Source organism: Labeo rohita, chromosome 3 (assembly GCF_022985175.1).
Source record: "Labeo rohita strain BAU-BD-2019 chromosome 3, IGBB_LRoh.1.0, whole genome shotgun sequence".
Lineage (NCBI taxonomy): Eukaryota > Metazoa > Chordata > Actinopteri > Cypriniformes > Cyprinidae > Labeo > Labeo rohita.
This window is the reverse complement of record NC_066871.1, coordinates 52,458,984-52,471,985: the sequence shown is the minus strand read 5'-3', so window position 1 is coordinate 52,471,985 and position 13,002 is coordinate 52,458,984. Positions and strand designations below refer to the sequence as shown.

General features: G+C 38.0%; 1 protein-coding gene across 2 annotated transcripts; it reads left to right on the top strand.

Moving 5' to 3' along the window:
- The first annotated feature begins 1,176 nt into the window (after positions 1-1,176).
- Positions 1,177-12,436, top strand: LOC127161378 (uncharacterized). 2 transcript variants are annotated; one of them, XM_051104138.1, is made up of 8 exons: positions 1,177-1,417; positions 7,947-8,261; positions 8,365-8,661; positions 9,751-9,861; positions 11,725-11,753; positions 11,849-11,923; positions 12,075-12,143; positions 12,297-12,436. In XM_051104138.1, exons 1-8 carry the CDS (start codon positions 1,357-1,359, stop codon positions 12,393-12,395), a joined length of 1,056 nt encoding a protein of 351 aa, XP_050960095.1. In that variant the 5' UTR covers positions 1,177-1,356; the 3' UTR covers positions 12,396-12,436. The 2 variants fall into 2 exon arrangements, with proteins under 2 accessions (XP_050960095.1, XP_050960103.1); XM_051104146.1 differs by lacking the exon at positions 11,725-11,753 and having other exon boundaries at positions 11,826-11,923.
- Positions 12,437-13,002: the final 566 nt, after the last annotated feature.

The window sequence follows — 13,002 nt, the reverse complement described above, 5'->3', positions numbered from 1 at the left end:
AATGGCCCTACATCTGGTCATGTATGTGGCTTGATTTGTCTTAGCTCAACTCTCCAAAGAGTTTGACCAATGCTGGAGAGATTCAAAATCTCATAAGAGAGTCATTGTATCTCTCTCTAATCAAACACACCTGATTCATTCATCAGTTCATCAGTAGAGACTCCAGTGCTAGAAACATTGTTGAGGAGACTCCAGGAACTGGTTTGGGAATCACTGGTTCATGGAAATGTGCAGAAATACAGTATATGTGCTACTGTACATCAGATTCTTCATTCCTGCTCCTGGAGAAACACTTTTCAACTTTAATTAAAGCACCTGAATCAACTAATCAAGGTCTTTCAAGTTCAGGTGTTTGGATGATGAACTCTGCCTTACGTGAAAACACTGAAATAAAGATTTTAGATAAACTGCACCAATTAAACTAACACTGAACTCATAATCTGATTGCAGCAAACATTTATACAGAGGAAAAAGTTGAGAAATTCAGTTCTAGAAACACTGTTAAAGAAAGAAGATGAACTGTGATCTGAATGTGTGAAAATTCACAACTATCAGTCCAAACTGGGTTCAGAGATGATCTCAGATCTGTATGGGTTAAACTAGTGTGGTCAAACTAACCGATTTCCCACAGTGAGTCAGTAACATACTTCTGAAAACACTAGACCACAAACCACAACACAAAGAGACAAAAGACAAACATTAGTGCTGAGAGGAGGAGAAACTTACAGTGCTTTAAAAATGCAAATTTATACACAACTTTATTTACACACTTTGACTTTATGTATTGTGAACTTACAGATAAACGTCTGAATGTCTGTTATATAACTGTGTTTAGTAATTCTGGTGTTTCTATTTTAGTGGTTACACAAAATACATACATTTTATGCACTTTATACATCTTACATATACAATACATCTTTGCATCAATAAAATTCTGTTTTGCTACCTAATAATATGTCATTTCTATTTAAATTAACTTAAACAGCAAAGTTTTACTTCGTGTCGCATACACATGCTCTCAAGTGCACAAGTGTGGAAACTGAGACAAACTAAATTTTGGTGTCAATAGCAGAGATAAAATCATTTTTGGATCATGACATTAAATTTGTTAAATGGTTTTACCAAATATCTGACCAATGACTTTGGAGGAGTTTGAAAAATTAACTGCAGGTTAAAACTGCCTGAGCTGATCTCAGTTCTCACACTTCTCCATTATGACTGACATTGTGTCACTAAATAACAGCATTTAAACACTCAGTCAGATCAGAGGAAGTGAACAAACACAGGAAGAGCTGATAGCATTTAAAGAAAGAGTTGTGAGCATATAATGAAGAGGAAGACTGACAGAAAGAGAAAATGGCTGATAAGTGTCATTTGTGTCTGCTGGGACTGATCATTCTCTCTTCACTTCTCACAGGTAAACAAATCTCTGTTTTCTCTACAAGACATTTAGTTTAATTAGTCTGGGAAAGAGTTCATTTCAACATGATCAGTTTATTCTTGTGTTACAAACATACTGTATTATTCCTAGTACTGGACATAGTGACACTCAAACATCTGATGCTGAATTATTTTCAGGAGTGTGTTTGTGATTTGTGTCTGATGCGTGTGTGTCTCAGTGGAAGATTGTTTGATGGCCGTGACTGCTGTAGTTGGCAGTGTTAATATCAGGTCCGCCTCACGCGTGAATAAGGCCACAGTTGTTTTTTGAACAAAAGTCAACAGGCAGATGAGTTGATTGAGAGTGGTTTAACAATTATGTTTGTGCCCATTTTGCCTCTGTCAAGCCCATCAAAGAAGGTAATTCTGTCAAAAGTACCTCCATTTGTGAAAAATTAGTTTAGAGGAAATATTAAGGAGATTCTGTAAACTAGTAAGTCCGATCAAGATGATTTTGCTCGGATGTAAAAATCCTGAACTCCAGAGGCGGACAGAGTACACAGGTTCATTACTTAAGTAAAAGTACAGATACCCCTTGCTAAATTTTACTCAAGTACAAGTAAAAGTACTACAGTCAGATGTCTACTTAAGTAAAAGTACTGAAGTACTTGTTTTTAAAAGTACTTGAGTATCAAGAGTACAAGAGTACATTTTCTAAATATTGCATTACTACTGCCACAGTGCTTACATTTATGTACAGAAACGTCCTACATGGAGTTATGAAAAATGTTAATGTTAATACCTTGGAGAATGTAAAAGGAATTGAAAGTAAAATCAAGTCATTTTCATCTTTTTACCATGTTGCTTTATTTAACATTTCTCACTTGCCCACAAGGCAATAGCACAACAATGGCAACGCTCTGACAAACCTCTGCTAGAGTTTTAATGGATTTTTTGCACCCACATTTGAACCTGACTGTGTTAAACACACCGCATACTCAAGAACATCAAAGAAAATGCTCAGCTTACATTAATGTGTAATATCAGAAAAGAAAATTCAGCTAACAATTGTGTGTACATGTGAGTTTCGCAGTTTTTTCATCAATCAAATCAATAAACCTAAACCAGCAAAGGCAATATAGCAATGTTCTGACACACCTCTGAACCTGACCGTGATTAAGTGATTAAAGAAAATCAGCTAATCAGCTGTGTTTAGGTCAGCGTACAAATAAGGAAAAATAAAATTCAGCTCATTTGAGTGGCAATCAGTGGCGCCTGCACAATCCAATCATGTTTGAGAGGGAAACAACAAATTGAGGGTTTCTGAGATTTTCCTTTTTTCCTTTTTTTTAGAAGAAGTAACGGGTACTCATGCTTATGGATGGAAATGTAGTGGAGTAAAGAGTACAATATTTGCCTCTCAAATGTACTTGAGTAAAGTCATGAGTACTCCCCAAAAATGATACTCGAGTAAAGTACAGATCCCTCAAAATTGTACTTAAGTACTGTACTCAAGTAAATGTACTCTGTTACTGTCCGGCTCTGCTGAACTCAAACATGTAGTGTCTTTTCGGCATCAAGCTTTCATGATTCTGAACGCTCAAAGTGAGCCTCTAAATTTGGTGAAATTAACAACCGATAATAAAGACCACACCATCTTTATTACTTCAGAATCTATGAAATGTTTTATTTGCAGAGAACTAGGACATGTTAGACAGACTTGCCCAAATCGTCTTTTTAATGAAGATTTGGCGGTTGATGTGGAGGATAATAGGGCACGAGATTCTGATACCCCTGAGGATGCTGTACCACTACAACTCTTGCAGGCCTGGGTGCAATCGACACCGAATAGCTCACATGAAGAGAGACCGGTGTCGGCTAACCCGAGCAGTGATCCAGTGGTTATAGCTCGAGCTGCTGAGGCTATACAGCAGGGGTGAGCGCTGAACAGGTGCACTCAGAGCCTGTGCTTGAGGCCGACGCCCCTGGACAGGGAAAGCAGACGAGCTCTGCCATAACTGAGGCTAAAACCGGCAATGATGAACCAACTGATCAGACTCATGATACTGTTTTGCAAGAGGTTGTGGATTCAAAGCTGTAGAATGAGGATTTTGATAAGGACTATGAAGATTTGTGTACTGAAAATGACGAGATGGGTGCGGTGCATGCAGTGCCGGCCCGTCCAACAGGAGATACAGGTGGTCGCCTACAGGGCCCCGCGGCCGCGAGGTTGTCAATTTGATTTTTAGGTGTGTTCGATTTGAAGCGGCACTGCACAGAAAGATCAAAGAATCTAAGATCAAAGAATGCACCGAAAAAATCAAAGTTCTGCAAGAACTATAGAGCACAGACAGCTCTTGTAATGCCATGCCAGCAGAGGGAGCCATCACCCATTGACTCACCCATCATGTCACAGCCAGGGAGGCCTATCACGAACCCTCTTGCCTGCCATGTCACGGCCAAGGAGGCCAATCATGAACTCTCTGCTCTGCTATGGATGTCATTTGTTCCACTGTGGGTATCTTTGCTCCTGCCTGCTTTGCCTGCCCCGCCATGGCTCCCTGCTCTGCCTGATCTGTCTGTCCCGCCATGGCTCCCTGCTCTCCCTGCTCCACCATGGCTCCAGGCTCCTCAGAATCTACCATGGTGGACTTCTGCTCCAGTGTTACACTGTCTGCCATTGCTCCACGGCCCAGGTCCTCCAGTGCTTAACTGTCTGCCACAGCTCCACAGCCCAGGTCCTCCAGGGTTAAACTGTCTGCCACAGCTCCACAGCCCAGGTCCTCCTGTGCTCCACGATCCAGACCCACCTCCTCTGCACGGACATGGCCCTCCGTCCCACCCCCTGTTTTGCCTCTGTTCCCCCACCCTCCTAGACTGTTGTTGTTTTGAGCGCCAGGAGTCGTTCCTAGAGGGGGGGATTCTGTAACGCCATGCCATTTCATGGAACAACAAACCAATATGTTCTATTTTAGTTATATGTATATCCTGCACACTGACACTGTCAAACTGAGACAATATGATGAAACAACAAGCTGAATCTCTCTGTGCTAAAGCATTTATTTGTAAACTTTCATCTACTCTGTGAGAACATGAAAGCCTTAAAACAGGCTAAAGACAAGGCAGTTTGAGTGTGTGAGTGTTTGAGAGGTTTATCACAGAGAGAGTTATCATAAAAGCATATTGCATGCAGTTCAAGGTAGGATAAAATAGCTATAACACTCACAATAGTGAATATGCTCCTAAACATTAGTTGTTTCTCTTACTTACTTTCATTCTTTCTCATTCACTTTCAATGGCCGGCCATTTTTGACAAGTGTGATGTTCTGCAATTTTGTGCAGTTATGGCTACTTTTGGATAAATGAGGCCTACGATTATTCGGATGCAAATAGAAACACAAAACCAGTCCTAAACGAAAGAAAACAACTTTGATAACTTATCACCTTGTGGATATTTGGAGAGAAACTTTCCCTCAAACTAAACAATACTTGGTTAAAGTTAATTCTAATATGGTTTCTGGAGCCAGGCCTGATAAAATCTATGTGCAGGAAAATGCCAGAGCAAATTTTTAAAATAGTTGTATTTCTCCTAGTCCTTTATCTGATCACTTTTACATGTCTGTTGAGGTTGCCACTGCACAGAGCACTGTTAAGCACTCTATTTGGAGATTTAGTAGTAAACTTTTACAGGATCACAATTTTGTGCACTCTTTCACTCTTTTTTGGGAGAGTTGGAGAGAGAGAAAATTGCAATATAAGTTTCTAAGTCAGTGGTGGTACATTGGCAAGGCACATGTTAAACTCTTTTACAATAAAAGCGTCCTGGAGAGTAAGATGAGACTGCTTGAACAAAACATCCTTCACATTGATAACGAAGAAGATGGTGTTGATGTTGCTGAAGTTTTGGAACAGAATAAGTTTCTTTTATGGAATATTCTTGAAGAAAGGGCCCAAGAGATATTTATCTGTGCTAAGTTCTTATCCTTTAATAACATAGATGCTCCAACATCCTTCTTTTTAATCTGGAGAAGAAGATTGGAAATAGGAAGACTTTGTGCCATTTGAAACTGCCAGATGGGAGAGAAGTGACTGATTGTGGAGTAATTTCATATGCACTTTTCATGAATATGTCTTTTCATGAAGATCTCTACAAAGCTGAAACTTGTGATGCTGTAATGGCTGATTTTTTTTTTTACTTCAGGACTTACCTCGTCTTGCAGAAGAGGAGAAACACATGCGTGATCAACCTTTGACCTTTGATGAATTGACTGTTGCTGTTAATGAACTTTCTCTGGGTAAAGCTCCAGGATTAGATGGGCTAAATGCAGAATTTCATAAGCAGTTCTGGCCAGTCATCGGAAAGTCTTGTTTTCAGTCTTGAAGTGTTGACTACAAGATACTTTCTAAAGTCTTAACTAATAGAATTAAATGTTGTGTAGCTTCAGTCATTCATGCAGACCAATCTTACTGTGTTCCTGGTCAGTCAATTTTAATAATCTTTTTTCGATTTGGCTTTTGATTTTTTTTTATGCTAAAGTACATCAAGGCCTTTTTTAGCTGGCAGAGGCATACGGCAAGGTCGTGGCCTCTCAGGTATCGTATATGCTATAGTTATTGAACCACTGCTGGTAGTTTTGAGATGACAAATAAGTGGGATTTTGACAATTTGCTCTGTATCTAATAGTGGGGTAGTAACAGTTAGACTCAGTGCATTTGCTAATGATGTCACAGTGGTGATAAGGTCGGATGAGGTTTATCAGAAGGCCTCTTCCTCTAGAATAAACTGGCAGAAGAGTGTAATCTTTCTGTTGGGTGAATGGGAAGATGGAGGCCCTCCAAAACTTCCCCAGTACTGCTCTTGTACATGTTTCTGGGGGTAGATCATTATATGTTGAAAAACTTGGAAGGAGTACTAGTAATTAATAATTTAACTGCATCTATGTTATGGCATCATTTTATTACAATATTTACCAGTTAACGAAGGAGGCCAAGGACTAATTGACCTGAAGGCTAAAGTTAAATCAATGAGATTAAAAGTTGTTCGGTGTTTACTTTATTCCAAAGAACATATCCCATGTGTATCTTTTGGTTTGGCTCTGCTAAGAACATTTGGTGAGTTTCTATTTGACAGACTCTTGTTCTTGATGTCTTTGCATAATGGGTCTTTTATACCTGCTGTACAATTTTACGCCTCTGTTTTAGATTCTTGTACTTTTTTTGATGAAGTCCAGACAAGAGTATGGCCATTTTGGTTTGAATGAGCCACTGTTTTATAATTCTTTTCTAGGTGGCAGTGATTGCAAGTTTAACACCATTGTGAAACAATTTATTGATTAATGGTCTGACCAAAGTTGTACATTTAGTTGATGTTACCTCTAGAAAATGGATATCATCTGAGGAAATTTTTGGTCAGCTAGAGTTCAGATCAGTAAGGATAGTGGAGCAGTTTAGTGATGGGTTGAAGGCTGCATTTCCCTCTCAGCTGCTCCAGTTTGTTAATTGTTTTCTGTCTGGTGGACCTATACAATGTCTTTTTCCTAAGTTATTTGTGTCTCCTAGAATTTGTATAGAAGATGATCAAGAAGGGAAGCTACTGAAATTTAAAGGGTTACAAGAGCTTAATTTTTAATTAACTCTCTCTCTCTCTCTCTCTCTCTCTTTCTAATGATTATAATATATAAATAATGGTAATTTAATTTAAATGTTCTTGTGTTACGTACGCTGCTACGTACGTAAATTGCGTAAATTTTGTGTGTGTTAGTCTGTTGTGTGTGTTGTAGATTCCCATTGGCCCACCAGTCTGTCACTCTTCCACCTGGATGATGACGCCCCGGTTTACGTTTTCCAATCATCTCACGCCGGCCGGTTTAAAGTCCCGTTACTGTCCCGCGCTGCAGCTTTTGTTCATTTGTACCTTTTCCACTGCTACGCTTGTACGCTCCCTTTTTGTTATTTGTATTGACGTCTGAGATTGCTTTGTTCATTGTGTGTTTATATGTCCTGAAAAGTCCCTTGTTAATATGTATGTTAGGTTGGGAAGGTGTGAGCAGGTGAGTAGGTCCCGCGACACACATTGTACAACATGTAGGACATTCTGGATGTATTAGATACACTAGTTTAGGAGAGAGTGCCACCCGCTGTACATTTTGTTTTTCCCGTTAGTTAGAATAGTTTAGTTAGGGCGTTGTTACGCCGAAGACCCTTTTTTTCTACATTTTCTTTTGGGTAGTTAGTTTAGATTACAAACACTAGTTAGCTGTGTTCTGTTCTGTTCATTTCTTTTATTTGGCACCTCTCGTGCTCCCCCTTCCCACCTTCTTTCTTTTGTTTTGTCAATGTTTGATTGTTTGCCTTTGTAAATACTGTAAATATTGTGGACAATCTGGTCTCACTTTATCAATGAGCACTGTTGCACAATAAATGGTCACTAATATCAAAATCTTGCTCGTTATTTGCCTGCCAGCACTATTGCACACGCACACACATATTTAAATGTTATTTTCCCCTTTACCCCTAGTCCTGCAAAATCTAAAAAAAAATAAGGGACATAACATCTTGTGTTTCAGGTACCAGTGGAGTGAATGATGATCATGTGTTCATCAGTTCTGGTGAAAATGTCCGTCTGCCCTGTAATAATCATCTTCATGACTGCAAATCAACTACATGGACCTATAACAGACATTCAGCAACAGTTGAACTGATTGGTTTAGGGATAAAGAAGAAAAACATCGAGAGACATGAGAGACTGAGTCTGGGGTCTGACTGCTCTCTGAACATCAAGAACATCATAAAAGAAGATTATGGACTTTACAGCTGCCGACAATATGTGAATGGACAAAAACAAGGAACTGATGCACATGTTTATCTGCATGTTCTTCATGGTAATTTTATGATCATGTGGTCAATTTAAAAAGTGCAAATTCTTCTCTTAAACTCTCATGATGATTGAAAAGTGTGTGATTTGTGTGTTATTTTGTGTTTCAGTCTCTTCATCATCCTCACAGACTGAGATCAGTGCAGGCAGCTCTGTGACTCTCTACTGTCAGTTGTTTTCAAATTCTGGAGACTCTTGTGATGATTGGATCCGTTCTCAGTTAATTCGGCTGTTCTGGGTGAATCATTCTGGTGTTAAACTGACAATATCAGACTCCAGATATCAGATATCAGCTCCAGGACACTGTATCATCACTCTGAATGAAGATGACAACAGAGAGTGGAGATGTGAAATTACTCACAGAAATCAAGTCAAGACCTCAGTCACATATACTGTCAAGAGTTCAGGTGAGAAAACAATCTCATCAGTTATTGCTAATGTTAGTAACTCTATAGACTATTAATATCACTGAAGTAGAACAAACCTCACAAAAGCTTCTTTCATTCTTTCATTCTGAAACTCAAAGCACTGCTGCAAACTAACGAACTGCAGTCAAGTGTAACAGTCCAAAACGAGCTGCTGTAAATAATGAAGAAACTGAAACTTGACGACAAAAATTGTGTTTTATTATGCAATGTGTTGATCATAGTTAAAATATGATGGTCATAGCAGGAGTTATAACAGTGATTCAAGCTAAAGTTAACGTAGCTGTGAGTGTTGAACATAATTGTTTTGTTTATTTGTTTTTGGCAAACGGTATCTGTTGTATTTGCAGTGTGCCATATTTTTTGAGAAAAAAAAAAAAAAAAAAATTTCACTATGAAGCTTACACTGGTGATGTACCGGAGAGAAAACAGACTTAATAATAGACAGTAAATTATCAAATTTTCAGCAGTAAGGGAAAAAAGTGTTTTGAAGTGTTCTGTTTTGTAGAACATCATAGTTATATATGACATGAAAACAGTGGAGTCTTTAGATGAGGAGTATGTGTTATTTAATAAAAAATATAAGTATATTTTCAGAATGACATAAGTTCTTTCTCAAACATAGTCAGTGGGGCATTTTACCCCACCTACAAATTTAACTTTTGTTAAAAATCTAATAACATGAAAACTCTGAACACATTTAAGTTTTGTTTCACAGAAAACAAAACACAAAGTCCTTAAGGGGGGGTGTTTTCCTCCACTCTATACTATCTAGAAACTTATTTATAAACTATATATGAAGAGTTCAGATTCAGAAGCCTCTAAATCCATCTGACACTTTTCTTTAAAATGAGCATTTCTAGAAGTTCAGTTATAAATTTAAATGTGCTTTATGCCTTGTCTGGCGCTAAGCCAGATAGACGTGCTCCGTGCTTTTAGCGACATATTTTATTCATATAGAATACACCGCCCCCCCACTACCCCCCCTTGAGAATCACACAAGCCAGTGTGATAGTTTAGAAAACCCCTTTTCTACAGTATGATGCATCTGAACTAATCCATGTTTTACAGCTCAAGATAAAACAAGAAAAGCAGTGACTGTGACAGTGATTTCTGTTTCTGTCACTGCATTTGCTGTTTTTCTTCTTGTTGTTCTCTGGCTGATCTGCAGAAAAAGAGCTGGTGAGTTTTAGATTTCCTCCTTTCTAAAAATTAAAAACTGTTTAGATCTCACTTTAAGTCAAAGAATCGTTTCTGTCATTCATTTGAATAGTCTTGTAATCTGAATGTCATTAGCATTGTTAGCATCCAGTGTTTTGCATACATGTTTTATAGAGCCCGACCGATAAAGGATTTTGAAGACCGATACAAATATTTATTGGTTTTAAAATCCAATATTCCGATATATTGGCCGATACTTTTTATTTATTTTTTTTTTATTTAGGAAACGTGCAACAAAACATTAACAGATTTCCCTAACATTAGTTATTTGTAGTTATTTATGAGTTTTAACTAACATAATGATAATGCATTTTAAAAAGAAACTTGTTTCTTTTATTGTCACAACAGAACAGAGGAACATCAAAATATATTAAAGTTTTGATAAATAAAATGTATAAAAAATTATAAGCTACCTTATAATTACAATGTCAGCTTGCTTATCCCTTTACCTGCACTTTTTAAATTCTTTCCACCAAGCTACATCAAACCATTTTCAATCATCAGTTGCTGCCTGCCTTCTAAAACCTACTATTTAGCGATCTAAATCCATTATGTGACTCGTTAATGCTGCGGCTGAACGACAGTCTGCAACGCACACTTGGCGTCATTGGATTTCACACACATGTAAAAGAAAAGCTAACTTTTATGCACAAGCTACGTTTGATATTTTTTCTCTATGTCTAAATGTTCACTCCTCGCAAGTCTAACTTACATTTTACAATGCAGGGACTGTAACTTTCGCTAGCCTAACTACTGCCCAGACTGCTGTGAGCTGATACAGTGACAGGTTCGCCGTTTTCTCCAACATTACATAACTAATTAAACTTGATCTTTACATTCTTAACTTTAATGCAGGTTTTAGATATTAGCCGTCAATCACTCCCTGTCACTGACACTGCGCTCCGCTGAAACTCGGAACCGGTCGTTTTTTTTCTCTCTCTCTCAACCAACCTCTGTTCCGGATTTGCACAAACTACATCGAAATTAGGGGTGTGAGATATGAAGATTTTTGATTGTAGACAAATAAAATGTCTCCACAATCTGCTTTTGAAGAAATATTACTATATAATACTATATTTCGTGCTACAGCCCACATTCTGTCAGACGCAATTCTGGCGCCTCCATCTCAATATACTGTACAACACGGCACATTCACATCAAATGATAACTCGGCTTCAGAGTTTCACTCACGCAGGGGCGTAATTTCCACTGGGGACACACTTTCAAATCCCCCCACTTTCAAATTGTTTTGTTAAATTAATGTCTTGTATTGTAGAATGCACGCTCAGCACCGCCGAGAGTTTCGCGCCATCGTTAAAACGAAACCGAAAGTAAAACGCGCGCGCGCATTCAAAAGCAATTTTGTCATGCTTATTTGAGTTAAGAGAACTGATGGGGATGTTCTTTTAATTGTTATTCAAGCAATGTATGTCTCGTGACCAACTCACCATGAACACACTTCACCGATAATCTCACTCGCGGATAACTGGTTCTCTCTGCCCGACTCCGGCTGGATCAGCAGGTTGCAGGATGTGTGGCGCGTTATACATAAGTGTTGCCAACAGGGACGGTGTAGAGTGCCCTCTGGTGGACAAACTATACGACACCAACACTCATGACATGGTTGAAGGGTGTTTCGTCCGTTTTTATTTATATTTTTGAAATATTCATTTATCGGCCATTATAAATGCCGATACCGATAGTTTGGAAAATGCCTAATATCGGCCGATAATATCGGCCTGCCGATAAATCGGTCGGGCTCTAATGTTTTATCATAAATACTCATGAGGCACATTATTTTTATTATTATTATTTTTTCCTCAGATAATAAAATGGGGACTTATGAGTCAGTGGTGAGTTCAGTAATGCCAATGATTTAGATTTGATTTCTGTCTTTAAAGCTCAATAAAGTGTTATTTTTGCAGTTTTAACTGTTTGTTGTCTGAAGGTCAAAGGTGAGAATGAAGATAAAGGGACGTATGAAACAATCAACATGTCCATTCCTGCTGCTGCTAGAGACAATGTGAGTCAACGAAACATTCAACATTCAGTCCACTGTCTGTTCTAGAATGTGATTTACTGAAAGCTGTTGTATTATTGTACATATTACAATGAGATATAATTCTGATCTGTGTTTTAAACGTTGTTCGCTGCACGTTTGCATGTATGTTTAGGAGCAGACAGATGATGTGACTTATTCTGAAGTCTCTTCTTCCAGTAAAAAGCCAGTAAAATCACTCAATGTGAGTAGCAACACATTCCCTTATTCTTCATCACAGCAGCTTCTCTCATCTATATGCTGCTGAAATGTAGTTCTGAATCTCAATCTCAGACAAATGAAGCTCATGCGCTAATAATAATGACATTGATGGAGAAAATCTGTGCTGTTCTTTCAGGATCATAATGATACAGTGACTTACGCTGCCATCAGAGGAACAGAAAATGAGCCGCGGGATGAACTTTACACCTCTGTGAACAAGAACAAGGACAAATAAACATTAATGACACAGATCACTGCTTGAGCTCATCATATCAGCAGCAGATGGGACATTTTCTCCAGATGCCAATATTGATGAGTTTGCTGTTTGAAAGACATTTGTTATTATCAATTAGTATGTGAACAAACAAGTTTTTTTTTTTTTTTGTAAAATATTTTAGTGTTGTAAAAAACATTTCCTATTTTTTTTTTTTTTTTTACCAAATGGAGTAGAAACTACACTGTAAAAAATCTGTAAAATCTATGGTGAAAAACTGGCAGCTTTGCCAGATTAGATTTCAGCAACAAATTAGATTTTACGGTTTTGATTAATAAATCGTTAGAAGATAAAAACTATTTAGCGATCGATAAAAAAAGAAAAACACTTTCTTAAAGGGGTTTTGAGTTTGTTTCTGAACAGACAGCAGATCTTTGTGATTCTTGTGATAATTTTTGAAACCATCATTCAGAAAGTGAAAGTTCAGTTGAGATTACTGGAGCTCAAACTGAGAAAATGTCTTCAATAACTGTACCTGAAGAAGAACTGTCCTGTCCCATGTGTCAGGAAATATACAAAAATCCTGTTATTTTATCATAGCATTTCCTAAGAAATGGTTCACCCAAAA